The 27,050-nt window shown below is 45.0% G+C and overlaps 3 protein-coding genes across 16 annotated transcripts; 2 read left to right on the forward strand and 1 right to left on the reverse strand.

The window, feature by feature from the left end:
- The first annotated feature begins 203 nt into the window (after nt 1-203).
- On the forward strand, nt 204-4,857 carry mlh1 (mutL homolog 1, colon cancer, nonpolyposis type 2 (E. coli)). Its single transcript, XM_062464021.1, has 19 exons — nt 204-460; nt 737-827; nt 922-1,020; nt 1,120-1,193; nt 1,268-1,340; nt 1,455-1,546; nt 1,626-1,668; nt 1,797-1,885; nt 1,976-2,088; nt 2,187-2,280; nt 2,364-2,517; nt 2,655-2,980; nt 3,148-3,278; nt 3,386-3,494; nt 3,585-3,648; nt 3,745-3,909; nt 4,011-4,103; nt 4,197-4,310; nt 4,473-4,857. The coding sequence occupies exons 1-19, from the start codon at nt 354-356 to the stop codon at nt 4,626-4,628; spliced, it is 2,187 nt and encodes a 728-aa protein (XP_062320005.1). The 5' UTR covers nt 204-353; the 3' UTR covers nt 4,629-4,857.
- Nucleotides 4,856-22,653, reverse strand: lrrfip2 (leucine rich repeat (in FLII) interacting protein 2). 14 transcript variants are annotated; one of them, XM_062464007.1, is made up of 28 exons: nt 22,226-22,653; nt 20,877-21,031; nt 16,462-16,548; nt 15,995-16,045; nt 15,296-15,358; nt 15,140-15,187; nt 14,921-14,998; nt 14,472-14,603; nt 14,256-14,327; nt 14,037-14,123; nt 13,189-13,245; nt 12,729-12,779; nt 12,517-12,573; nt 11,976-12,047; nt 11,656-11,769; nt 11,191-11,232; nt 10,809-10,940; nt 10,228-10,299; nt 9,113-9,283; nt 8,920-9,012; nt 8,429-8,521; nt 7,523-7,624; nt 6,986-7,118; nt 6,817-6,866; nt 6,582-6,702; nt 6,363-6,442; nt 6,073-6,177; nt 4,856-5,877 (listed from the first exon to the last, which is right to left on the reverse strand). In XM_062464007.1, exons 2-28 carry the CDS (start codon nt 20,964-20,966, stop codon nt 5,767-5,769), a joined length of 2,364 nt encoding a protein of 787 aa, XP_062319991.1. In that variant the 5' UTR covers nt 20,967-21,031; nt 22,226-22,653; the 3' UTR covers nt 4,856-5,766. The 14 variants fall into 14 exon arrangements, with proteins under 14 accessions (XP_062319991.1, XP_062319990.1, XP_062319994.1 ...); XM_062464006.1 differs by having other exon boundaries at nt 22,231-22,652; XM_062464010.1 differs by lacking the exon at nt 14,921-14,998 and having other exon boundaries at nt 22,231-22,652.
- Nucleotides 22,654-23,134: 481 nt separating this feature from the next.
- On the forward strand, nt 23,135-26,852 carry kifbp (kinesin family binding protein). Its single transcript, XM_062464022.1, has 8 exons — nt 23,135-23,806; nt 23,951-24,049; nt 24,174-24,253; nt 24,547-24,730; nt 24,821-24,914; nt 25,019-25,131; nt 25,252-25,805; nt 25,957-26,852. The coding sequence occupies exons 1-8, from the start codon at nt 23,354-23,356 to the stop codon at nt 26,276-26,278; spliced, it is 1,899 nt and encodes a 632-aa protein (XP_062320006.1). The 5' UTR covers nt 23,135-23,353; the 3' UTR covers nt 26,279-26,852.
- Nucleotides 26,853-27,050: the final 198 nt, after the last annotated feature.

A 27,050-nucleotide genomic window follows, 5' to 3' on the forward strand; every position in this document is an offset into this window, starting at 1 on the left:
GTACTGTGATTTGTTGTCTAGACAAGCCCTAGGAGTTTTTATGTCTGCTCTGCAAAAAAAAAGGAGGAATTTAAGTAGCATGTTTTGGTAGTGTGTCTGTCACTCCAATCTACGTGTTCTTTTCTACCAACCAATGACGATTTCCCTTGTTAGAAGAATAGCCAATCATGTGCCTGTACTATCAACCCGCGCGTTAATTTTACACTATAGCGAGTGGCCGCTGGGCAAATGCACTGTCTGCCTGTGCAGCTAGCTAGTCATCCGCAATTCCAAACAAATACATTTACTGGGATCCAGTAGCTACTAACTAGGCTAAACAACTTGCGAGATATCGTTGATTACCTAAAGTAAACATGGCCGGAGTTATTCGAAGACTGGATGAGACGGTTGTCAATCGGATTGCTGCAGGAGAGGTGATTCAACGTCCAGCTAATGCAATCAAAGAAATGCTGGAGAACTGGTAAGTTTACCACAAATAAAGATGGATAGCTACTGTAACTACCGCTACAGATGGGCTGTATCTAGCGCGCTAGCAAGCTAACAACAGGTAAGATTGCTAGCGACCTCGTTAGCCTATCAAAATAGTCTACACGTTTGCTACACTACAGTCTACGACGCCACTTCTTGTCCGTAACTAACGATACTACTAGGTCCAAACGTAATCTTGTAAAACGGACACATTAACACCATGGCTATCTTCCTTTTTAAGTGAATCCGTGTTTACATCATGTTTCAGTCTGGATGCAAAATCCACCAACATACAGGTTACTGTCAAGGAGGGAGGACTGAAACTGATCCAGATTCAGGATAATGGCACTGGCATCAGGGTGTGTTTTTCGAGATGTTGACTCAGGATTACCAACACAACAAAATATTTTTTATTGTGTTATGGCCTTGTTCAATGTGTCTGTTATGTTGCAGAAAGACGACATGGACATAGTTTGCGAACGGTTTACAACAAGCAAGCTCCAGACATTTGAAGACCTCTCAGGTATCTCAACGTATGGCTTCAGAGGAGAGGTAGGAACAGTGACTAGTGCTTGACTTTTCATTTCTTGAATATTGTATTATCAACGTTAGCTATCACATACAAACTTTTTGATATGTTTTGTTTTTCAGGCCCTAGCCAGTATAAGTCATGTGGCCCATGTGACTATAACAACCAAAACTGCTGATGCCAAATGCGCTTACAGGTAAGTCAATTAGTATGGCTCTACTACATTGTATAAATGTTTCAGTCTCTGAGTATTTTCTTTACTTTCTCCAGAGCAACTTACTGTGATGGGAAACTAAAGACTCAACCTAAACCCTGTGCTGGTAACCAGGGGACACAAATCATTGTGAGTTAATCTATTATTCATCCCTTAATTGTGAGTTGTGACCAGCCACTGAAAGCGAACAGACTTAACTAATTACACAATTTATGTAATATTTGCGTTTTTCTGCATTATCAGGTGGAGGATCTGTTTTACAATGTATCTACCAGAAGGAAAGCTCTGAAGAGCCCCAGTGAGGAGTACTCTAGGATTGTAGAGGTGGTGAGCAGGTCTGTAGCCATGTTCTGTGTTATTGTACCTTTTGGGCTCTTTTGTATATTTTGTTATAGTCATAACTGTGTTTTGCAGGTATGCCATACATAACTCTGGAAAAAGCTTATCTGTCAAAAAGGTAAGACATGGCTGGCAACCATAAATCTACGGTAGTTAGGGTGAGGGGGGGGGGGGGGGTGATTATAGTGATCTGGGGCTGATTGTGGCCATTTGGATGTTTTACATAATTCATCTGTGTTTTTCCAGCAAGGGGAAACCATGGCTGATGTCAGGACCCTACCAAATGCCTCCATACTGGACAACATCCGGGCAGTGTTTGGTAATGCAGTCAGCAGGTATTACCCATTCAAAGACAGAGATAATGCCAGCTTTGATGATTATAGTGTTTTTCAACTGAATGTGGGACTTTTGTTGTGTGTTCACAGGGAGCTTTTAGAAGTAGGCTGTGAGGATCAGAAGCTTACCTTCAAGCTGAAGGGCTACATCTCAAATGCCAACTACTCAGTCAAGAAATGCATCCTCATCCTCTTCATTAATCGTATGTACCACAGAAAAGCTAAACTCTTATATTAGATCCCTTTTAATGTATTCTACCAATACTAAATGCTGCTAATAATTCAATTACATTCTTATCAGATCGTCTGGTAGAATCAAATGCCTTGAAAAAAGCAGTAGAAACGGTTTATGCTGCCTACCTTCCCAAGAACACTCATCCTTTCCTCTATCTCAGGTATGTCACTTTAATTGAATAAGAACTGGAAAGTAGCTTGGTTGGATGTTGGTTTCATGTTATGTTCTTTGTCGTTGCCATAGCCTGGAGATAGCACCACACAATATCGATGTGAACGTTCACCCCACCAAACATGAGGTGCACTTCCTCCATGAAGACTGCATCATCGAGAGTGTCCAGAAACACATAGAGAGTAAATTGCTGGGCTCCAACTCCTCACGTACATACTTTACACAGGTAATGCACCCCTGTAGCCTATTGTGAGAGTCGAAGCATTAAAAATATATATTTATTTGAATGTACAAGCGAGGCTTTACAGCCTTTGATGTTTACGTAAACTAAACTCAGTTGTTTGATGTGTTCCCCCTCTGTAGACCTTGCTGCCCAGGCCGTCCGTCTCTAGTGACGCGAAGCCCTCTACCAGCTCCACTGCAGAATCCAGCGAGCGGACGTACGCCCATCAGATGGTGAGGACTGACTGTCGAGCCCAGAAACTGGATGCCTTCCTGCTGCCTAAAGAGAAGCCAGCCTCTGCCGGTCAGGCCAGTGTGGAGCCTGTGTCCAGACCGCAGCCTCCTGCACAAGACACGCATGAGATGGACGATGCAGATATGCTGGAGGCCTTGGAGGAACAAGAGACCAGTGACCCCTCAGAGGTCCGTCCAGGAACTAGCTCAGACACACTAGATGATTACTCCAGGTATGTGAGGGTGGAGTTTGATCAAGATTCGGTGACTGTTGAACTTTATAAAAATACATCTCTGAAATGTGTATTTAGTACTGTGTGTGTGTGTGTGTGTGTGTGTGTGTGTGTGTGTGTGTGTGTGTGTGTGTGTGTGTGTGTGTGTGTGTGTGTGTGTGGACTAGGAAGAGGCCTCGTGTCGTCCAAAAAGAGAAGCAGGAGGACCTAACAGCTGCAGCCACTCCCAGAAGACGAGTCATCAAGCTAACCAGTGTGAGGGAGCTAAGAGACGAGATTACTGAACGGGCACATACAGGTATTCAACTCACTTGACTGATTGTGCAGTAGTGCATTGAAGAACAAGTTTTATGTATGAGTGTTTCCAAAGGCTGGCTCAAACCATACCTCTTGGGGTGTTCTCAGGTCTTCAAGAGATGCTTCAGAACCTCTCGTTTGTTGGCTGTGTGAACCCCCAGTGGACTCTTATCCAGCACCACACCAAGTTGTACCTCCTCAACACCACTAAACTTAGGTCAGAAACACACATACAGGTGTCACATCATTTGCCACTATGAAGCACAGGGCCTGTTTAGACAGAGTTGTAACATTTCCTGTGTTCCAGCCAGGAACTTTTCTACCAGATATTGATTTACGACTTTGGGAACTTTGGTGTGTTGAGACTGTCTGTGAGTATCACCACATAACTGGGAAATGAAAAAGGCTGGATGAATAGAAAGAGGAGTTTCTGATAGCCGGTTTTGTGGGGTGTGTTATTATTACAGACTCCAGCACCGCTGTATGAGTTGGCTATGCTGGCACTGGACTCTGAGGAGAGTGGCTGGTCAGAGGATGATGGGCCTAAGGAGGGCCTGGCCCAGTACATAGTGGACTTCCTGAAGAAGAAGACAGAGATGCTGGAGGATTACTTCTCCTTTGAGATAGACGAGGTCTGTCCTGTCAGTGTCTCACTATTTTATCACAGTATAGTGAGTTGGTACATGCAGACCTTTGCATCACATTGTGACATTTAGCATGCTCTCCATCACAGGAGGGAAACCTAACTGGGCTGCCGCTGCTGCTAGACAAATACACCCCTACCATGGAGGGTCTGCCCATGTTTGTCCTACGGTTAGCCACTGAGGTAAAAACAAATGCCCTGAATATGAGAGAACTTCAAAAGGAAATCCTCTTGGGTTGGAGGCTTATTATGGAGATGTGTGTGGTGCCTTTTTAGGTGAACTGGGATGATGAGAAGGAGTTCTTCCGAGATTTCAGCAGGGAGTGCAGCCAGTTCTACTCCATCAGAAAGCAGTATATCCTGGAGCCAGAGCCAGAAGAGGAGGAGCAGGTACAATATGTCCCTCAGAGATGGTTTGAGACAACTACAGAATGTCTTGTCATCACAGAAGACCTTGTAGCAAATGACCCTTTGTTTCAAAAGTTACGAAGATGCTAAACATATCGTCGAGGACTAAAATAATGACTTGTTAGTTTCTGCTTTGTGTTGCAGGATACAGAGCTGAACTCATGGCGTTGGAAGGTTGAGCACATCATCTTTAAAGCATTCCGCAGCCTTTTCAGCCCCCCTAAGCACTTCAGTGAAGATGGCTGTGTGCTCCAGATAGCCAACTTGCCAGACCTCTACAAAGTGTTTGAGAGGTGCTGAAACTAGATGGAAAATACTGGTAAATGAATACCGGAGTAAGCTCTATCTGCTGCTATGACTTTCAGACACATTTATTGTTTGTGTTGTAAATAATGTCTGCCAGTTTTTTTTGTACAAGTTTGCAATATATAGTAAGAACACTTCCGGAAGGATGTTACAAATATTTTTGTACATGGTAAAGGTGAAGTGTAATTCTGTTTGTTAAATAAAAAGTAATGAAAAAAGGGCAGTGTAAATCTGGTAAAGTTTATTAATATATCAATGCAGTAGCTGCCCCAGTCACAATTGTTGTGTGGTCCTGAGACTTGTAATGCTTTCTAAGCAGCAAACACAGTTTGAAGAAGTGGTATGTAGTGCTGTTTCTGTGGATGTACTTTTGTTGCAAAAAATACCTCACTTCCAGGAAATGTGCCATAACCCATGCAAAAAACATTCTAGTATTTACAGTTCATGTCATTACACATTTATTTCCAAGAAATCTCTTAAATATCATTTTCCAAAAATTCTCAATGAAACCTCAGCAGACAATGGTTCGTTTATATTTTCAAATCATGACCGCACCTTTAAATACATTATTCTGTACCTGTTTTTGTTATTGTAGGACGTTAAAAATCCCTCAGAATACAGGTGAGAAGGCACTTCACTGTGTGAGGGTTCATGAACAGGTGCAGGGCTACAGCAGCCGTGAGGGCTTAACAGTTTAAAAGCGCTATTACACTCATTCATGCAACTTATCAAAAATAAACAAACAAAACAATGAATAGCTAAGCACCCAGCCAGAGAAATAAAACCTTATGAATGACATGATATAGTACAAAGCTTTGAAAAATAAGGTAATGGGTAGAGAAGTATCCTTAGAATCTCCCCAAGCAACTCTTAATGTTATAGATGTTTTGCAGCTCCCTTCCAAAGACACTGGCATGCACACACACCATGACAAACCAATGCTCATAGTCTATTAAAAAACAAAAAGTACAGCTTTGCCTGCGCTACCAGTGTTTTTTTTCTCCGTAAGTGTTTTTGGTTTTGCTACACAACATAAGTGTTAACAAGGAAGAATGGAAATGTGCTCCAGACACAATATGGCAGTCAAAGGTCTGAGGTGCGAGTTTAAGGGCTTTTGTGGCAATCCAGCGCCTCACTGCTGAGAGAGAAGAGCATTCCTGTTAGCCTTCATCTTCTCAAGGCGCTTCACTAGGTGGTTGTTGGTCATCTCCATCTCCTCAATCTTATCCAGGGCTGTACGCAGCTGTGGGAGAGGATGACATAGAGAGGCTGAAGGTTGGATCTTTTTAGGAGGGCAGCTCATGTATCTGTCATTTGGCCTGTTTCAATACTCTACACATCAAGACCCCATCCTCTATGTAGATTCCTCAAGGCAGGGAAAACAGACAAGGATAAATCTTGAGCATATTCACAGAGGGACTTTGACTCTTCCTCTTACCTCTCTTTGAATTTTCCTTTTTTCAACCTTTAGTTCATCCTCGATTTTCTCTGAGTTATCTGCAGATGCCTTGTAACGAGACACCTGTCCTTCTAGTCTGTTAATCTGGACAGGAGAAGAATACAGTAGTAACATCATTACACACACACACACCAAGATCTCTCCCTCATGATTTATTTTCCTTTGTCAGATTCTAGTAGTATTATTAATGTGGCCTGTGGTTAGCTTGGCAAGCTGTCAGCCAGAACTCAAAGAGCCTTGAAAGAACCACACCACTTTCCATGACTTACGTTTTGTTCCATTGTACCCATTTCCTGTTCTGCCTTTGAGAGCTTGAACTTGTATTCACTGATCTGTCTGTTGGCATCTCCTGCAAAGCCGGAAAAAGTTTTATTACAAGTCCAAGCGATAACTGAAACCAGCTCCGGGACTACTGAAACAAAGCAGTATTGTAGTTTGTGTGTACTATCTTGTACTTGTCACTGAACGAGAGAAGTAACAAAGCTTACTCTGCATTTCAATAAAGTGCAGGTCAGTGCCGTTTTCCATCTTCTCTCCGTCCGTAAACACAGCATCCATCTTGGAGGGTTTCTGCCTCTCCTCTTCCAGCTGCATCTTCAGCTTCCTGATCTGAGGACACAGAACACACCACAACATTACTGATGAAGGAAGGGCGCTCGTCGGAGCACGGAAGCATTTAAATGATGCATTATAAAAGGAAAAAGAATCCAAAGCAACGACTACCTGGGCTAAGAGTTCATCCTTTTCATCCGCAAGCTTTCGTAGCCTAACATCTACAAACGAAACAAGAGGTACGGCTGTTAATGTGGACGCCACGAAGAGATCAACGGCACGGACCCAATATGGTGTCCTCATCAGCCTCGGTGTGCTGGACGCCCCCCCGTCCACTCACCCAGCGGCCCTTCTCCTGCTGACTCCAGCACCTGGGCGGAGTCCTGGGTAACCACGGTGATCCCTGAGGCTGGCGGCTCGTGGCTGATGTCTCCGTTGTGCGTGCCCTCCGGGATGATGACAAGGCCATGTTTCTGGGGGCGGGGAGGCAGAGGAGCAGAACTAAGGAGCCGCATAATGTTAACATCTGTGACAGTGGACATATATTAGCGTATAGGAATGACATCCTTGTGTTTGTCAAAGAGCTTTGGGTGCTCAAAATACCGGGTAGTCTGTCGATTCCATCTATACTTAACACACCCAACATGTTTTCAAGACGTTTGGCGAGGAGGGAGAAACAGCAGAAACGGGTGTGGATATACGATCATACCAACCACTTGGCTTGTCTTCACTTTCGGTTCACACAAGCTCATTCCTGTAACCCTGCAGAGTGCCAGAATGTTCCCAAGTAACCCCCCCACTTTCCTCAGAGTGGGACGTTCCATAGCATAACTGCATCTGACAAGCTGGTTCGGACCATGATGGGGGAAGGGCCTACCTCTCCATTTTTGGACTTCCCCTTGATGTCAGCCAGCTCATCTCTGAGCTCATCTCTCTCATTCCTAATGCAACCAAAGTACTCTTTCTGTCTCTCTAGTGCCTGGCCACACAAGGGAGGGGAAACAAGAGGAGAAAACAATAAGTGAAACAAGAAACAAGGAGGAAACGGAGAGAGCGAACCTGCAGACGTGCACAGTGACGCATGCCTTCCATGCACAGTGAGGTAGGCAGACAGCACATTATGACTGACCAGTAGGACTTGGGATACTGCATTATGCATTCTGACACGGGAATACCAAGTCACGACACACACACAAACAAAACACGACGCAAGACTACGCTAACAAAGGGGAATGCTCGAGGGACGAATAATCAACAAACTGACATCACACAGGCAGTGCTCAGGAAATCCAGTAGATGGCATGAAAATGGATGTCATGCTGCCATCTAAGTGTAGCAGTCTTTTCTAATATCCTTTCATAAGCTCTCATTTCTGGTGCGCACGCTAAAGGCAGTGCAAATCTCTCCCTCTTGGACCAGCATGGTTATTCTATGGCTAGCATGTTCATATTCTATGAGCACAGCATTCCGTCTTCAAATCAAGTTAGTGAACACACAATGGCAATATTACATGCACATTTTGGGAAAGTGCAAAATCAGAATGGATCCAACGACAAGCTTTTACCTAAAGGCTCTCTGTCATGCAGCTACTGTATGAGAGGCAACAGACTTGGTGTTTATCTGATCGCTTTCGCTGACCTTTTCCACTGAACTTTCAGTTCATTAAAAACATTTGTATAAGGCTTTTCCATGAAGTCAAGCCCACAAATCAAGAGTATTCGCTACCTGAACGTGACTCCGTCTATTGCCTCTTATAACCAGAGCCCTCTGCGAGACCTCCTACCCCAATCTTTTTGTCCTTCCAGTTTATGGTTTCCTGCAGGTCAAACACCTCTCTCGTCAGGGTATCTAACTTAGTCTGCATTCGCTGGCTCTCCTGGAGAGATATCCCCAAGTGGAAAGGGAAAGAAGCAGGAGAAGCAGAATGAAACACACGAGATGACGAGAAATAACTAAACGTATATGAACTGTGAGAGATGGTTCAGAGACCTTCGCCAGGAGATTAACAGAATGATAGAAGAGACACAAGGATCAAATCAGCTTAGGACAGAGACAGCAGAGTGAAGGAGCAGGGGAACTGACACAGTGTCTCAGGGGGACACACAGACCAGACGCACACTGTCTGGTCTGTCTTCATGGGGTTACTGCAGTACAGAGCAACCCCCTAGACCTCGCAGCCCACTCAGTGTTTGGAGACACATTTTCAAAGTGTTGAAAGAATGCAGGTGTGAACTGGTGGAGTCCAGTCAACGTGTTTTGCTAGTGCGGTCGTACCTCTATGAGCTCATCTCTCTGGCGGATACCCTCTTTCAACTCCTCTTGTTTGTGTTGCAGGACCGTGCAAGTATGCTTTTGTCTTTCTAGTTCCTGAAACCACACCCACAATGAATCACGCTGCGCAAACTTTTCAGAGGGTTCTCCAGCCCGAAACCAGACGACCCCAGAGCAAAGGTGGTGAACCCTTTACCTTTGACTTGTCCTCCACCTCCCTCCGCATCTCGGCCATCTGCTCCTCCATCTCCTCGATCACGTCCTTGAGCGTGTCCACCTGGTAGATGAGGTTGGCTTTGTCATTGTCCAGCTGTGCGTTTGACACCATGGCTTTCTTGTACTTCTCCTCCACTTCCGAGAGCGACTCCTGGCAGGCGTGGGGCAAACACACACACTGGTCTTTACGAACAGGGAACACGATGCTGCCTCAGCCCAGCAGACTGCTTACACTGCTGGATGAGGATCAGTATACCAACCAGTTTACCATGACTTCCAAGCGTGAGATCCTCTGTGAAATTGCAGTTTCGTCTACTAATGGGTTCTGTATAACTCTGGAACGTTTTACTGAAATATACAAATAACTTTCATACTCACAATAACAAGCAATAGATAACAAGCTATAGTTAACAAGCAATATATAACAGGCAAATTCTTCATTTGTCCATCTCAGGAAGTTACCTACTGTAAAATATTAAGTGCACTGATTTATGAGGAATAAAGGAACACAATCAATACAATTCAGACAAACTGAGTTACTGTAAGTATTGAACCAAAATAATATTGAACAGCAACGAGTTGACAGTGTTTTTGTTAGGCCACAGTGTAGACATGCCAGGAGCCAGGTGTGTTAGTAAGCTATCCCTGCGGACTGTGACTCCTCAGAACAGTGAGCTAATCATGTTCACTTCAAAAGAGTAACCCGAGGGCCATCCAGCATCTGTGGATGACAGCTCAGGGTGGAAATCTATACAATGCAAACTACAAGACCCGAATCTGGGAGCATAGAGCAGGAAAACAACTGATGGTTGAGGCTCTTCCCCCTGGGGCACTACAAGTGGAGAGGCAGCGCCTTCGTCCTACGCCGCCATCACCACTGTCATAAGAGTGTTTGCTTGAGTTTAAAAGGAAGCAGGGTAGGGTCATAGGAAGGTCATGCAAGGATCATGCCGTCTGACTGGGAGCCCATAGAAGTAGTGACTCGGTGGTTAGGCTATTATAGGTGGACTGGGGGGGGGGGGGGTTAGTGCTGCCATAAGGCTCCCAGGAAAGGACGAAGAAGAGAAGGCATGCTGCGAGCTCAGGCCCCTCTACCTTCAACTCTTTTAGCCCCTGCATGTATCGCCCCTCTACATCCTGAATCTGGTCCTTTAGATCATAGATATCCTGTAGAGCAGACGAGATGAATGGTCGGGGTGAATTGAAGGACAGGCAATGGAGAATTAAGGACAGACTTGTGAGCCCCGCGTGCTGCTGCCAGCTCAAACCCGTTCACCTGGCAGAAACATGACCAGTAGGCCCAGACACACGAGGAGGAGGACAGCTTTACAGGAAGTTCATCCCGAAAACGACATCACATCCAGAATTCCCGTGCATACACATGAATACTTTATTTTACAAGAGACCCCAAGAAAATGTAGGCAGCCAAGGGAGACCAAGATGGTTCACAGTAAAAGAAGAAATCAAGATAAAAGCACACACACGAAAAACAACATTCACTAGGATTTGAAATAGCACATTATGAAATGATAACATCTTTATATATTTAAGAAAACTGCTCATAATACTACAAAATCTAACCTTGAAGCAAAAATGTGTAAATGACCTGCTGTAACATTTAGTCATTTTAGACAGACAACTGTGGGCGTGCATGAGAGTGTGCGCGAACACCTTACCCTCAGTTCACTCAGACTGGAGTCTGGGTCAACGATGCTTCCAGTGTCTGCGCTGCCCCGTCGTGAAGAGGTGCCTCCCAGGGAGGCCAGGGTAGCAGCAGACAGGCCCGGGGTGGTGCAGCGCGACGATGGCTAGACACACAGAAGAGCCGGTGAGCTCCAGTCAGCACACAGCACGTCAGGCCCGTCATTCAACACCGCCATCTGACACCACACAGCTCCGCTCACCTGGCTCTTGTGTGTCATTTGACTGACAGAACCAAAGGTATAGGTCGTAGATACTTGCATATCAGACTTATGCAATGTTCAGCACAGAGATAAGGAGTACTTTCGTTGATCTGATCAGGATATGACAGCATATAAAACAGCGCTGTACACTCACCCGGCTGAAATCTGAGTACTGCTTGTTGCATTTTTCATCCAGCTGAGAAAAAAGGAAACATTAAGTCAACATTAATATACACGCATTAGAATAAACTGAAGGCTTCTCCTCTTTGGTCCATGCATGGGGTTGGTCCTGTTAATTAAGAAGTTAGTCAGCAACATTTGAAACTACTGCATGTTCACAGATCAAGTCCCATTGGCTAGTAAACACACACACTCAAAACACTGAGACACTATCATTAAGTAAAAACACCAAACACAAAGTTCATTTTATTGTCTTTTCAACTCCATACCATGCGCTTAGACTTAAGACATCAGACGTAACCACTCGACGTAATCCATCCCCCACACAAAACGCAGGCAGTGAGACTGTCAAACCCAACCCTGGACGACTCGCAAAACACCGTGCGTTAGAGGAGGCCAGACCAGCTTCCACCGACCCAGCCGTGGCGGAGCCACTTACAGAGTCCAGGTCTGGGATGCTCAGGTCATCTAGGTCAGACACGATGCTGCCCCGCCGGTTGGAGCGGCTGAAATAGTCAGCGGCCGTCTCGCTGATGTCTGAGAAGTCCGACGACTGACCGGCGGATCAGAGCAGAGGGCACAGGGACGGAGACGAGAGAGACATTCAGTCAGGACAGTGACAGACGACATCACGGGTCAGAAGGACGACACAGAGGAGGAGCGTGTGGGAGAAGCAGTGTCGAGAGACGTAGTGATGGAGTGACAGAGGAGGATTGTGGGTAGTGTTAAATGTCAGAGGGTGCCGGCCCAGGAGCTCACCACGCTGTCCCTCCTGCCCCGGTTGAAGCGGTCCTGGGACACGGTGCTGAGGGTGTCGTCATCAGAGGAGGACTGGCAGGGAGGGTCGCACACGCGTCAACACACGCGCACACAGTGAGGACGCATTCTTAGTGAGAGGAAAGTCCACATGCACAGGACAAGGCACGCCCTCGCCGACAGTTCTCTAGAGGCACTTTCCGCCAACGGATTATTGAATTACTGGACTAACCATGAGTTTCCAAATACAGCAGCACCATGCAATTATCTGATCCAAGAAAGTCACCAGAATAGCCCTACATCTGTAACTTAAAACACAGCATTGATGGAACCCTGTAAACTGCCTCACACACACTTAAATAAATCAAGACAGGATACTGCTGTACAGTCGTCTAGTGGCTTACTACTATGTCCTACTGTATCCCTAAGTGAAGAGGGGAGGTTGTTAAGGAGAAGGGGTAGCGTTTTAGTAATGGCTGTGTGATTGAAGTTAGCTGACGACATGCAGAATGGGGTGCGTTTATTTGGGGTATAGAGATCTCACCGCGGGGCTGCTGTGGGTGGAGCTAGCTCCAGAGGAGTACCAGCTGTACTCAGAGGGCTGCAGAGTGGAATGGGACAGACATATTGTTGACATGGGGACAGAGAGCAGACAGGCCACACACACACAAGACGGTGGGCTGCTGCCGCTGTTGTTGGCCTTGCCACATGGTGACATCATTTCCCACTGTTCCAGCAAACACTATGAACACTTACAGCTTTGGTACTGTGAGAGCCATAGAGACCAGGGTCGTCATGTATAGAGGCCTGAAGACACAAGGGGAAGAGAATCCACAACTCAGCATAGCACGCACACGGAGGCATCCCAGTCAGTCAGTCAGTCAGTCAGTGTGACAAGCTTCAGCAGCATGAGATGACACAAGATGTGTCTTCCTCAGACTGACTGAACATGACGTGAACTGACAAGATCCATCCCCATACATCCTCCTCAGACTATTTCTTGTATCATGCCATTTATCTTACTACTCTGGGTTGTTTTGTCTTATCCAATGTCCAGAGCATATTCTTGGCCTCACCAAGTGCCCACTTAAGACCTAATTATAGCTCTCCTAGGAAGCTTCTGGTCACCCAATCACATACATTCATGGGGAACTGGACTAAACTGAAGGTGGAGTGAAGGCACGCAGAAAGAGGGGTGCTGGTGAGTATAACTGACCATGCTGTAGCTGCGCGCCAGCCCCGAACCAGTAGTGGTAGAGGCCGAGGATGTGGCCTGTAGCAGAAGGAAGGAAGGAAGGAAGGAAGGGAGGGGGTGAGGGATAAAGGAGGAGTGAAGGACAGTTAAAGGACAGCCACAGCCACAGCGAGGTGGAGGTGTGGGTGTTGCAAAAAGCCCTGAATTGTATCTTGCATAGCATGTGAAGCCTGTTTCTCTGGGTGATCTTGGGGCCTTGAACACCAGAAGAGGCCAGTGATGGGGAGGGTGTGGTGATGGAAAGTGAAGGGAGCCTGTCCCTGATGTCTGGACAGAGTTGGTTAGATAAGAGTTGACAGAATGACACTTTGCATGTGCCCAGATAATCATAACCATGCCTACAATTTGAATATCAAGATCCTTCCACAGAATGCCTCTTATTGTAACCTGACACAATAGTAAAATGCTGACTGTGTGTGAGTATAGTTTCTAAACTGCTGTACAAACATAGTTGGTACAGCAGGTAAATGGAAGGATTCACTGTGCTTACTCACTAAGCTTCCAGGCCAAAGCCCTCATTGTAGTTAACAATTCACAAAGGGATCTTCTCAAATGGGGTTTACACCTCCAATAAACCTGGGCTCAGATAAGAATTCGGCTCCTTAACTAGTTTCAGTTTAACAGTAACTTGTCATAACTCTGTTTGAATGGGAGGGAGCAGGGGAGAAAGAGAGGGAGGGGAGGAGAGGGAGGGGAGGGGAGAGAGGGAGGGGAGAGAGGGAGGGGAGAGAGGGAGGGGAGAGAGAGAGGGGAGAGAGAGAGGGGAGAGAGAGAGGGAGGGGAGAGAGGGAGGGGAGAGAGGGACCAACCCGAGGCTGATAGGAGGAAGTAGAGGGAGGAGGAGGCTTGATGCTCTGCAGACTGCTGTAGTTCCTCTGATCATGGTAGAGCCCAGTCTGGAGGGGGGAGGCATGGCATCATGACCACATACAATAAGAAAGATGGCAACACACCCGACACAGAGCAGCTTAAGCTGTGTGGTGAAAACTGTGCAAGTCTTCCCTGATTTCAGGGTCTAGAAAACTGACCAGCAGGTCCTTCCTGGAGCTGCTGGACGCCGGAGCCTTCTTATAGCCTTGCAGGTCATTGTACACAGAGCTCTTGGAGTCCCATAATACACAGAAACACCAAAAGCAGAAAAAGACAAACATTATGGGCCCGTCTATGGAAGAACACACAGCTGAGACCGAAACTGTCCTTTATCTGTATGCATATGCATGCCGTCACACAAGTGGACTACGTACAGTGGAGCGGGAGCTCTTGAGGGAGGAGCTACTGTTCTTGAGGGAGGAGCTACTGTTCTTGAGGGAGGAGCTACTGTTCTTGAGGGAGGAGCTACTATTCCTGAGGGAGGAGCTACTGGCGAGAATGTCAGACTGAGGAAAGAACAGGATTCGCGGGAATTACGACGATAGAATGCTGTGAGTCAGTGTGCACAACACTTATAGTATATATAAGAACTTCAAGCCAAAGTTAATAAACTAATATAGTACTGTTTTAACACCTCATAAATCTATTTCTAGACTACAGTACCTATGAAACATATCAAATATGTGTTATATTTATATGAACTATTTATAATCTACAATAGCCTAGTGTCATCCCAATGCCCTGCTCTGAATAAACCAGTCTGATATAGTCAATAAACATTTAAACCACACACGCGGGCACAAGCGCGCGCACACACACGTACTGCCAAGTCTCTTCTACGAGAAGTGCTTGCCCGGCTATTGTGAGAACTGCCCAGGTCTCTCAATGTGGAGCTTGTGGACTTGAAAACCAGAAAAAACACATCAAATTACCCACAGGAGTCATGGACATTTCAATGACAACAGTTAGGCCATTTAAAAAGCACTTTCTACAGCAAGCCAAAAGTCAGCCATCTTGTCATCAGACAGAGCTGTGTACACACCCTATAGCTTGCACTGCTGCGGACTGACAGGGCATCATCCTCCAGCCCCTGCTCATGTCAAAAAGGAGAAACAAAAAGGAGCACACAGAACACACCAGGTCAAGAGAGAAAAGCGTGGATGAGAGAGGGATAGAGAGAGAATGGGGGGTTACGGACCCGACGATGATGGCTGCTGGATTTACTGCTGGAGCCAGAGTGCCTGGCCTTCTCTGCGTCAGCCTGGAGCACGGGAGTGGAGAAACAGGAAAGGGTAGGAGGTGATACACCACCATAGTCACAGCAACGCAAAACCAAACATCCCGCCAACACGCTGTGCGGTTCCGACACAACCGACCACATACACCTGGACACACCGTGCTTTACCTAACCATGTTATTCCTTTGGAGAATTAGTCAAACTACTCAACTGTTTGCAAAAAAAAAGGCATGTGCTCAAAAATGTAAGTATATTATGTTAATAGAACATACTCTAAATACCATGATGCAACAATCTCATTATTGTTAGAAACAATAAAACGCTGAGTTGGTTAAAAAAACACAAAAAAAACACTGATGCATTACACTAAGTTTCCGTAGGCCTATTTAAGGCAAGAGGTCAAGTCCCAGGCCAAAAAACACAGTCATAGATTAAGGTGTCTCCAAAGCAAATACATCGAACCAACATTTTTCTGCAGTGAGGTAACAACAGTCCAATAAGGGAGCTACACACCACAGCACACACCAGGCTGTAAGTTAGTGTGCTGAGCGAGAGCGTGAGAGAGAGGAAGAGAGAGAGAGGAAGAGAGAGAAACAGAAATTAAAACGGAGAGAGGGAAAGAGAGACCCATGCAGTCTGATGTGGTCTACAGTACTGTACCATCCACTGGTGGATCGACCCCCATTTCTTGCTGGTTGAGTGGTGAGAGAGCTGAACATTGCGAGGGAGGAAGGGTGGGAGTACCACAGAAAACACACAGACACACACTCTTATCAGAGGCCACTGTGACGTGAGGCCCGTAGGTAGGTATTGAAACGCGCTGTATTAGTATAAGAAGAGACAGTAGAAGGGAGGACAGCGTTCTTCTTTCAAATGTGATTATCCAGACGAGTGTGTACAATGGTGTCAAAGGGGGGCTATATGGAGTCTGGGTTAGACCTGTGAACACACAGCACTTGAGCAGGTACTGAGGAAGGAACAATGCCTCATCCAAACATGACAAGTGTCATGATGAAGTGGATAAATGACGGACACCTTTCCAAATTGTCTGGGCAGACTCCAGTTCATGATTCCCTGTGGGATTTGCTGTAGTTTGGTAGACATGAGACATGGTACATATCGTATACCTCTTTCTGTTGCCGCTCCAGTTCCCTCATTCTGATATCCCTAGCTTCGGCGCGTGCTGCCCTCTTTGCTGCCAGCCTGGCCTCCGCCTGTGGAACACAAAACACACACAGTCATTAGGAGGGAACGCCAACTCTCAGGTACCGTACCCAGGGGACACACCCGACGTGTGAGAGGAACAAAAGCAAAACCAAGAGGACGGAAATACAACACACAATGGCACTTTTATACTTGAAGTTACAGATTGACATCATTGTTAATAGGAAAAAGGAGGGAGCGGTTTATGTAACCCAGTGGGATGTTTACTTTAGCTGAACATAAGCACTCAAAACTGGCCTTAAACTGTCTGGGATCTGGACCCGAGGCACTTTACAACTGATGAGAGGCAAGGCATGTGTTGGCTTAAAAGTAACATTACGATTATGCTAACATGTAAATCTTACAGCTGACATCACATATCAAACTGAAGACCATCTGCACCACTTAGCTAACCCTTAGCTGTTGCTATGTAAACATGGGGTTGTCTGCACCATAATGGAGACCAGTTCAAAACAAATCAACAGACCCAAATGAGATGAATGACACTGGTGGGTGACCTATGGTTAAGTCTGCTGTGAGCCCAATGGGACAGAGCTACTGCACATCTTGGACTGGTTGACCACTTTACCCATGAGTCACAGCTCATTAATACTGTTCTGTGGGAGTTCTTGGGATTCCATATCACCAACAACATGTGCTAACCATCAGTTTCAGGAAGGCTAATTTAAGGACCTTAAAAGACAGAGACGTCAGTGGTGAACAAACATTCTGACACAGAGGAAACGGAATATAAACCGGCTTCCACTGAGTTAGTTTATTTTTGATACTTTTTAAACATTTGTTAACTTTTTTACATGTTGCTGCTAAGTGTGACTTATTGAATTCAATAAAAGGCATAGGTAAATAATGTATATAACTTAATGACAGAACATGATGGTAAATTATACATATGAACTTAGATGGAACGTAGATGGTGAACAACCACACAGTTATCTTTGAAAGCACATTTCCTAATCAAAAGTACCAATGTTCCCTAACTAGTCTAATATGATGTACCCCCAACAGTATGGAGTGTGAACTATGGGCTAATTTTGCTGGGTGCCTCAGCAGCAGTGGCTAATTTAAGCAGACCACACCTCCCCCAACACTCCCCTTAAGAGGAACATGACTGACAAACACACACCTTCCATCTCCTGACTGACTTGCAGGATTGAAACAAACGGAATCATGCAACTACTTACAACAATACCCCTCATTCCTAAATAGACAGGCCTCAGCCGTTTATCTCCCCGTATACACAGTGTCACTGCAAACAAATAGTCAACATTCCAGTACATGCTTATCATGTAGTCAGAAAGGGCTGCCTTCTGGGTCTGTTCCTCTCCCAGTACTAAATAGCACTGCAGGGGGAAAAAAAGGCTTTTGTTGTGCAAACATGCATGCAATGTCCCTCCTGTTCCTAACTGATTATATCTTGGGTGTTGTTGCCTGTATCTCCAGGCCTTGTATCTGTCATAAGTCTTGAGCAGCCCTGTGAGGGCTGTCGCTATCATTAGTAAACAGAGGTTGTGTGTGTAAGATCTGTCGACGTTGTTATTGGTTGATTCCTGGTCAATGAGGGAGAAAAGGTACCATGAGCCAGGGAAACCTTGAGGGGTTAAAGGAAGCACGTAAAAAGAGATCCTCTTCAGGTCAAATATCTGCATACCTCCCCCGTATGCATGCATGGACACGTCACGAACTGAGGCAGACAAAGTTTCCTGATGTAGTGAAGAGAAAACTATTTAAAATATTTACGCCCCTGTACAATGCTGATCAAGGTCACTGTACATCAGGTAAAGTTATGTGAAACCTTAGTCTAACCAATGCCAAACTTTCTACAATGTCTAATAGGGAGTCAGATGGCTGAGCGGTGAGGGAGTCGGGCTAGTAATCTGAAGGTTGCCAGTTCGATTCCCGGCCGTGTCAATTGACGTTGTGTCCTTGGGCAAGGCACTTCACCCTACTTGCCTCGGGGGAATGTCCCTGTACTTACTGTAAGTCGCTTTGGATAAGAGCATCTGCTAAATGACTAAATGTAAATGTAATAGGGCGTCGGCGGTTGGATTATAACATGGATGTAGAAGTAGATTTTACATTGGCTTTGTTTGCCGATTGAGATCGAGTGGGAGCAGAGTTGAGACACACATCCACAGGCTAGCCCCTGTGCTCTGCACCTGTTGGTCTGTCTGACAGAATGACCTGCACAGCAGCACAGCTGAGGTCTGTGTCTCTGGCCTATCTATAGCCGTGCCCGCCCGGCCCCAGGCCTCCAGCAGCGCCCACATCATGAGACGAGAGGAGGGCGGGGGGGAATCTGAGCAGGGAGGAGAAGTGCACTATCATACACGCCTCGCCTCCTACAGTCTCATCATTATGGGTTACGTCAAACTGTCTTACAACTTACACACGTCAAGGAACGAATCTTCTAGACCAGGCAAAGTGCGGTGTGTTGCAACATCACATTTAGTCATTTAGCAGACACTCTTATCCAGAGCAACACCTTAAAACCTTTGTTTGATTATGTAAGCACAATTAAAATCATAGTTTGGCAACCATCCATTTTTGCGTGTAACTATGCTGCATGACATATGATGTTGTGTCCTTGGGTAAGGCCCTTCACCCTACTTGCCTCGGGGGAATGTCCCTGTACTTACTGTAAGTCACTTTGGATAAGAGCGTCTGCTAAATGACTAAATGTAAACGTAATATTAAATTGAGGCAAATTATACTGAACAACAATAACAAAATAAGGTATTAAATAGTCATATAATTAAATTATTTTGGTTGTTTTATTCAATGAGGCCATGGCTACATGTCAACACACGTGCAAACATGTTTACGCAGCAGCAATCAATAAAGCACTGATCATTTATTGACAATTTATTGACTGTAGCAGCATTAATGTCACCCATCTCTTAAGCTACCGGCCAGCCTCTATACAGTATAGAAACTAGAAAGTGTGCCTGTCCCATAGTCCTACCCGCAGCACAGCTATCATTAACCAGCATGGCATAGAAACAGCATGGACTATGAACTAGGATGACTCGCCCCCCCTGCTTCCATCCAATGTCCATTAATGTCAAAGTTAGCAACGTGACAGCCTTGATCAGACATGCCCATATTCTCCCTCAGACCCAAAGCATTACTAGTCAACTGTATGTGAGGTGATCACCTAATGCTTGGCTGATGTCACAACTTGAAAGCAAGCTGCTGATATTTAGTGACTGTCTGCCCAGTAATGCAAGTGGCCTCCAAAATGGGCCGGAGAAAGTGCAAGCTCAAATTCACAGTCCCTCTCAGCAGTGCTCTGTGCCAAGCACAGGTTGGCTGGCTCTCCTTCCCAGGCAGGCACAGTTGCCATGTGGCCGAGGGAGACTGCTGCTTTAGAGCTTTGTCTGGGAGGGTGGTGATGTGTGACAGGTTGGAGATTGGCCTTGTGAACCTAACTGACTGAGTGACAAACTGCACACAGGCTCTGCCTCTGTTTGCATGTTTCATTCAGTCAAGAAAGACTGTGATTCATTTAGGACCTGGCTGGGTGGATCAGATGACTCATGTTTCTATGACAGGCTTGCATGACTATAAAGAGAGAAAATGTAGCCTTGTGCATTTGGGTAGTGCCGTGAGGCTCTCTACAGACTACACAGAGCTCAGACACAACAAGCCTAACTACTGAATCAAATCATCAATTTTATGAGGTCTAAATTTACTTCTAAAGAAAATGAACACATCTTCCTTTTTTGTTAAGAATTAAGGTAAAATTAGTCAGAAGTTTCCCTTCTGTAAATATTCTTGAGCTTTATGTTAGGCTAGTATAAAGTATAAAGTATAGAGCTAGTATAAAGAAGCACACAGGAATGAAAACTGTTTAGCTGTAAGAAAATGGAATAATCCCAGGACAAGTCATTGCAGGCCAGGCTGTCTGATTTTCTCCTCTGCTCTCCATTTTACTAAATAGCTACAAGTCAAGCCTTCTGCAACCCAAACCAGCTGTCTCTACACGCTGCAGCTGAGACATGATTTGACTGGTGGAACCTGTAGATCCACATAGCTCTGCTTTGTATGAAATGGGTCTATGTGTGAACATGTGTCAGTTTATGCCTCAGAGGGCTGTTTGCTGCATTAACCTCTATTGGTCTTCAGCCCTGTAAATATGAGCTTAGCCCCACACTTAAAACTATAAAATCAAGATGGCTTGTATCCTTTCTGAAATCATAATATGTTCATTATCTTGACCTTTTTTGACTGTAATCTGGAAGATATAGGTCAACACTGTAAAAGATACATCAGCTTCACCACAAAAGTGAACACAGAGAGGGTTGTGGAGTTAACTTACCTCACGGGCAATGCTACTCAAAGCCTCATCTTCTGCTGAGAACCGGTCCTTGACAGGGGCACGCTTTCTACCAGACCCTGGTGTCCCCATGACTTCAGCACAACCGCAACTCCACCAAGACGCTTAGGGGCAGATGACAGCAACGGGGCAGTAGGCTGATAATAAACAACAAGTAAGAAACAAATGATTCCTCAAAATGACATAGAGATATAACATTAGCCGTGTGGAGAGAATAGAGACACCATTCATGAATATGATTCAGGACTGTGGCGTGCATTTCTACAAACAGGCTAGTATCGTGGTCAGTCACTGATGTCTGGCTCCTAATAGATAGCATAAGATAAACACTTGAGGCTGACATAGGCCGGCTGTTACATTCAGTGCCTGACAGGCCCAGCGTACACTGACTACCAACAAAATATCACTACAAAATTACAAGGTAAATCAAGGGGTTGAGCATGGAAGAATTAAGATACTTTTTAAACTCAGTCACAGTTAAAAGTTTAAATAAAGATGGCTTTATTTTACTAGAAATTGAGTTTTCAAGGACACTGTCAATACTCTTACACAGATTTATTGATATTTGTGAGAGAGAAAAAAACCACTGGATTATTCACTTGGCAAATTCTAGGATAGAAAACCAATTGCTAAGGAAGATTCAACATCATATTTCGAGGGCACACAAGCACTGAAGTTGGACTGGAACCAGTCTACATTTCATAAAGCCGTTTTCTTTCAACAACAAAAACTTCGTGTTCTATATCTAATCCGATCTCTGTCAGATCCGATCTCTGTCGATATTCTACAGATGTTTCTCACTGCAAGACTGGCCAGAGCTGATCATAGAATATTCATTTGAATGCACTGTCAGCTTGAGGAAGCGAGCAGAAACGGTTTAAGCCCAACCCAGCGATGATGGACTTGAGGCTTCTCTGTTCTCTTATTGTAGAGGACAAAACGGTCTGGTGTTATTTCACATTAAAACTAGTTGGTACTTAGTACTTGTTAGAATAAATATATAATGAACGTTAGCGAACAATAAGACATGCATGGTAGTGTTATAGTCAGAAACGCCCCGGATTTGACACAACTTGCCTTAGTAACAACAGTTGGGACGAGTGCACAGCTGCTGTCTGGGAAGCTAACGTTAGTTAGCTATCACAGTCCACTAGCCAGTTAGACTGACGCTAGTAAACCGTAGCGGTAAAGTTAGCATGTTCATATGTCCATTTTAATTAGCTAGCCTGTAATGCTAGCGAGGTCGAGGAGGCTTCGCATGTTTACTTTGGGATATTGAGCTAGATGAGCTAGTAGCTAACACAAGCTAAAGCTAACGTAATATCACTGACCTTACCTTTCCTTTGGATATAAAAAAAACTTTAAAACGAAGTTTAGTCCAGAAGCGCCCTTTTGTTTGCTATTGTCCCAAATTAAGCACAGAGCAAAAAGGCCAGTCCTTGTTAATTTAGAAAGCTAGCCGGTAAGCCAGCTAGCTAACTAGGCGATTCCCAATGTGTGACAGCGCAAACTGACACTGCTCTTCACGTCACGCTCCCAATGAAATGTGTCTCCTGTTCGAAGCTTCCAAAAGTGACCACAATATTTCCAATAATGTGATCTACTGTTTTCTATGTTGTTTGGATAACTATAATAAAGGGTTCATTTTCAACAAAGACTACATTATTTCTCTTCAGCTGCAGCTGCCTTGTCCTTCTTTTTCCTCCACTCTCACTTTCCCTCCCCAGTGCTCTTTACCTAGTTTAGTCAGGGACTGGGAGTGATGTGAAAATTGAGAACGATTCTCCTTTCACTGAACCGTGTGGACTGAATCAGTTCTCTAAACGATTCGGACATGTTATTTATAAACATTCTATGAAAACGAGTTATTCACTATAGCCTACATTTGGACTTTGCAGTGTAGATTATTTGTTATTGGATGATTATTATATTAGTAGGGCTTGTGTATTAATGCGCTGAACGAGTCATTCAAATTATTCATTCAAATCCAATGATGGACCATCCCGACCTAGCCTGAATCGAACGGATTTTAATTTCCTTACTGAATGTCAGAGAGGCTTCTTCTGAATAATCTTTTTTCATACATACTTACAATAATAAAACATTCAGTTCTGTTGGTTCTGACACTGCCCCTGTGCGTGTCACGTTTTGTAGTAAAATAAATAGTTTCATGTTTATGAGACTAATTATTTTACGTCATTGACTAGCAAACTCGCGAAAGCCGACCAGCGCCTTCAGCTGGGGTGGAGTGTGCTCTTCTCTTATCATTTCTGTCACTAAAAAAATGGTTACTGGTGGGTTACTGGTGGGTTACAACCAACAAATATGTTTATGAGAAGAAAAAAATTATATAGTCGGAATTTGTCAGAAATAATTCATTTCAAGACCATTTGATCGGAGGGATATTGAAAAAACCTGGCAACCTTGTCTAGTCATCGGCGATCAGTTTGTTTTCCAACATGGCTACAGCATCTAGTTCGGAGTGGAGAGCCATCTGCGATAAATTCACATCTGCTCAACATCTTTCTGATGTAGAATCTCGAAAGGACCCGGAGAATGATCCATTTCGTTCTAAGTATAACGCAAGGGAATTACTGAAGGAAATACACTGCTCCTTAAAAAACTTCTATGTCGAACATGACAACGAGAGTAACGCCAATGAAGCCGACCAGCTCCCCACAGAGCAACCTATTGACGGAGCAAAGGACGATGCTTTTGGGCGAGGCCACTGTGGAGAATCCCCTGTTGGGATTCAAGCAGCTCAACTCGGGGCAATAGAGTTTTATTTGGGGGTAAACCATGTAGAAACAGAGGAGTTGTCTGCCGGAGAGGAACATTTGATGAACTGCATGAAATTGCTGGAGAAGTGCAATATATCACCAGACAACGTGTCGCTGTTCATTCAAGTCAGGGTAATGCCTTTCTGCAGTAACCCTACTGTACTGTAGTTATGATGTTGATTCCCGAAACCCTCAATAAGGTCATGTACTCATTTAATTAAAAACACTGATGTCAAGCCAGATATAGTTGTTTTGTAACTGTTTTATTCCTTACAGAATCAACTTGGAATTCTGTGGGCTGGCCGAGATGAAATCGAGAAAGCCCAAGGGTATCTAGAGACGGCTGAAGCAATGTACAAACGTTTCATGAAAGAGGTTAGAGTGCGCACCGTTGACAGTCATGACAAATGTAACGGATTAATTATGTTCAACCCCTTTTGACACAGTTGTGTTATGTGTTTCAGAATTGGTTTAATTGTGTTTTTTTATTATGATATAGGATGGATTGCCTCCAACAGACATTACTGAGTACTTTGCAGCAGAGGAGGAGAAGTTGTCACAGCAAGAAAGAACCAAACGGTACTCTATCATGATCACACCCAAAAAACTACTTTCTCAAAAAGGAGCATGCACTCTTAAGCTGTGCTTCAGTTGTACATAATGTATGTTTATACACCAGTGATTGGTAAGAGGTGAACACTTTCCATGGATAAATAATTGGACATGCCTCTGTCAATATTAGACTAAATCACTAACCCACTTAAAACATTGCAAACATCTAGGCTATTTATTGACCTGTCTGTCAATGTGGGGATCACATCAAGTAATGTAGGAGGTTTTGATGATGCCATTGTTGTGGTCTCTTGAAACAGGTTCGAGATGGTTTACACCCACACTCTGTACTACTTGGCCCAGGTGTATAAAAACCTTGAGCAGTTTGATAAGGCAGGCTCCTACTGCCACTGCACTCTGCAGAGACAGTTGCAGTACAACCAGTTCTCTCCTCTGGAGTGGGCCATCAACGCTGCCACCCTGTCGCAGTACTACATCACCAAGGTAAACACACTCACCCAGCACTGAAACACAACCAGGATAGAGTTTTGTGTATGACTGTATTTTGATGTGTGTGTGTGTGTGCATGACCAGAATCACTACATGGAGGGCAGACACTGCCTGGCAGCAGCCAGTGTCATTGCAGGTTTGGCTGGAGAAGTCCCTTCAGAGGCTGCTGCTTTGGAAAGTAGGTTTTAATGTGCTGCTCATAGATACATTTTTCGATACATTACTGTCCATCAAAACGTTCTGACTACTTACCTGGTCTTGCCTGCTCCCCTTTGTGTCCAGGTGAAGCAGAGAGTGAGCGACGAGAGCAGCTGAGACAAAAGAGGGCTGAGATTGCTAGGTGTTGGATCAAATACTGCCTTAACTTGCTACAAGATGCCAAAAAGCCTTTAGAGGTAACATACAGTGATACATCGTTTCTGGCGATTCAGACTCTGGGATTACATGGCCATTTACTGTATGTACCATTAAAATAACCCTGTGTGTTTGACTCTGTCTGGATCGTTCATCTTCAGGACAACATCGGAGAGCTGGATGTGGATCATCAGGAGGAGCTGAGGAGGGCCAGGCAGGGAGAAGAGGAGGAGAAGGAGAGGGGGAGGAAGAGTGCCATCCTCTTTGACTCCAGTGACACCTTCGACTCCATCTGCGGCCTGGAGGAAAAGGTCAGCTGCACCTTTCCGCTGGACTTCCAGGAGGCCCGAGCCGTGTTCCTGGTTGGCCAGAGCTACGTGAACGAGGCCAAGGAATACTTTGAGATGGATGGCCACGTGACTGACCACATCGAGATCCTGCAGGACCACAGCTCCCTGTTCAAGGCCCTGGCTTTCTTTGAGGAGGACCTTGAGCGGCGCTGTAAGATGCACAAGCGTCGCGTGGACCTGCTGGAGCCCATCTGCAAGGAGTTGAATGCCCAGTATTACCTGCTCATCTGCCGCCAGCTGCAGTTTGAGCTGGCTGAGACCCACTATGAGATGATGGACCTGAAGCTGGCCGTGGCCAACCGCCAGGATCAGCTGGATGCTCACACCGTCAAAAAGTTTAACCATCTCTGTTCCTCCTCGATCAGGTAAGAAGGACCTTTATGAAGTAAGATTGTCTACCCTTTCACCATGATGATGTTAAAACAACAGCAGCCAACTGGCCAGATGCATGTTTGTGTGTACCTAAACCCTCCATCTTGTTGGTGACTTGTTACAATTGTGACCGTATGACCCCAGGTACTACCAGATGTTCCTGGACTCCCTCCGTAGCCCTGAGGGAAAGGTTCCTGATCGCCTGGAAGATGATGTCCTGCGGCCAGCTCTGGTTGCCAGGTTCAGGGTGGCACGCCTTAATAGCCGTTTGATAAGTGCGAGTCCTAGCGGCCAGCTGGAGAACCTGAATGTCTCCCTGGAGGGCTACCAGTCGGTGGTGCAGTACTGTGAGGACCACCCCGAGGCATGTGCTTCTGTGGAGACAGAGCTGGAGCTCAGTCAAGAGATGGTCAACCTGCTACCGCTCAAAATCAATAGGATTAAAGCCAAGACGGCAACTAACTAACTGACTGAATGAATGGTTTATTTGCTGAGAAATATGTATTGCCCTGTCTGAAATGCTCCTTGAAATGCTTCCTCCCTCAATCCCATCCTTGTGGGAAGCCCTGATTTAATGGGATTCCATTGTTCCAAGGTAAAGTTGTGTACTACCAGGAGTTACTAAGGAGGGAGGTTGGAAGCATTTTTCAAACATTTAGACAGGATTTTAGAGCCTGATGTCTGTGCACAGCTTGATTCAAACCTCTGCTATGTCTGAAGACTCATGAAGTGTACTCAGCAGAACTAAACACCAAGTCTTTTGGATGTTTCTTGATATATATTGTATATATATGCAAATCTTTGCTTTGATATTTGCGTTTAACTTTGGACCAATGTAAAAACTAAGACTAACCACTAATATGCATGGCAATTTCATTAGTTCACATTTATTTATTTTCTGATTGTGTAGTCTGCACTGTCATGTGTAGATATGTAATAATTCTTGTTGTGAAAAATGCTACATGACACTGGTATTTGGCACTGTGTTTGTTTAACTTCTGCCAAGTGATGAAATCAAGTAAAGATTACATTTAAAGATTCCTCTGTGCACTGTAATAAAGTTGTTGTGTCAGTGGTGAGGTCCATGTAAGTGCGTAAAGTGGACTGAAGAGGTCGCTGTTGGCATCAGGGAAGTGATTGCCATGATGAACCTTGCAGCCCAAAGAGCTTGCTTTACTGGGTTTGATATAATGGAAGGTTGTTTTCTAGAACCAAAGTAGGAATTTAGCATGATTACT

The sequence above is a fragment of the Osmerus eperlanus genome, chromosome 6, assembly GCF_963692335.1.
Source record: "Osmerus eperlanus chromosome 6, fOsmEpe2.1, whole genome shotgun sequence".
In the NCBI taxonomy this organism is placed as follows: domain Eukaryota; kingdom Metazoa; phylum Chordata; class Actinopteri; order Osmeriformes; family Osmeridae; genus Osmerus; species Osmerus eperlanus.

Bases quoted from the DNA above. Each gene is read 5' to 3' on its own strand.
- mlh1 (XM_062464021.1), top strand. From the start codon at position 354: ATGGCCGGAGTTATTCGAAGACTGGATGAGACGGTTGTCAATCGGATT. The intron at 1,341-1,454 runs GTGAGTTAATCT...CTGCATTATCAG, and splicing joins ACCAGGGGACACAAATCATT to GTGGAGGATCTGTTTTACAA. The intron at 2,089-2,186 runs GTATGTACCACA...CATTCTTATCAG, and splicing joins CCTCATCCTCTTCATTAATC to ATCGTCTGGTAGAATCAAAT.
- lrrfip2 (XM_062464007.1), bottom strand. From the start codon at position 20,966: ATGGGGACACCAGGGTCTGGTAGAAAGCGTGCCCCTGTCAAGGACCGG. The intron at 10,941-11,190 runs GTGAGTGTACAG...CTGTGTGTCTAG, and splicing joins AGTACTCAGATTTCAGCCGG to CCATCGTCGCGCTGCACCAC. The intron at 6,178-6,362 runs GTAAGTCATGGA...TCTCCTGTCCAG, and splicing joins TGGGTACAATGGAACAAAAC to ATTAACAGACTAGAAGGACA.
- kifbp (XM_062464022.1), top strand. From the start codon at position 23,354: ATGGCTACAGCATCTAGTTCGGAGTGGAGAGCCATCTGCGATAAATTC. The intron at 24,731-24,820 runs GTAAACACACTC...GTGCATGACCAG, and splicing joins CGCAGTACTACATCACCAAG to AATCACTACATGGAGGGCAG. The intron at 25,806-25,956 runs GTAAGAAGGACC...GTATGACCCCAG, and splicing joins CTCTGTTCCTCCTCGATCAG to GTACTACCAGATGTTCCTGG.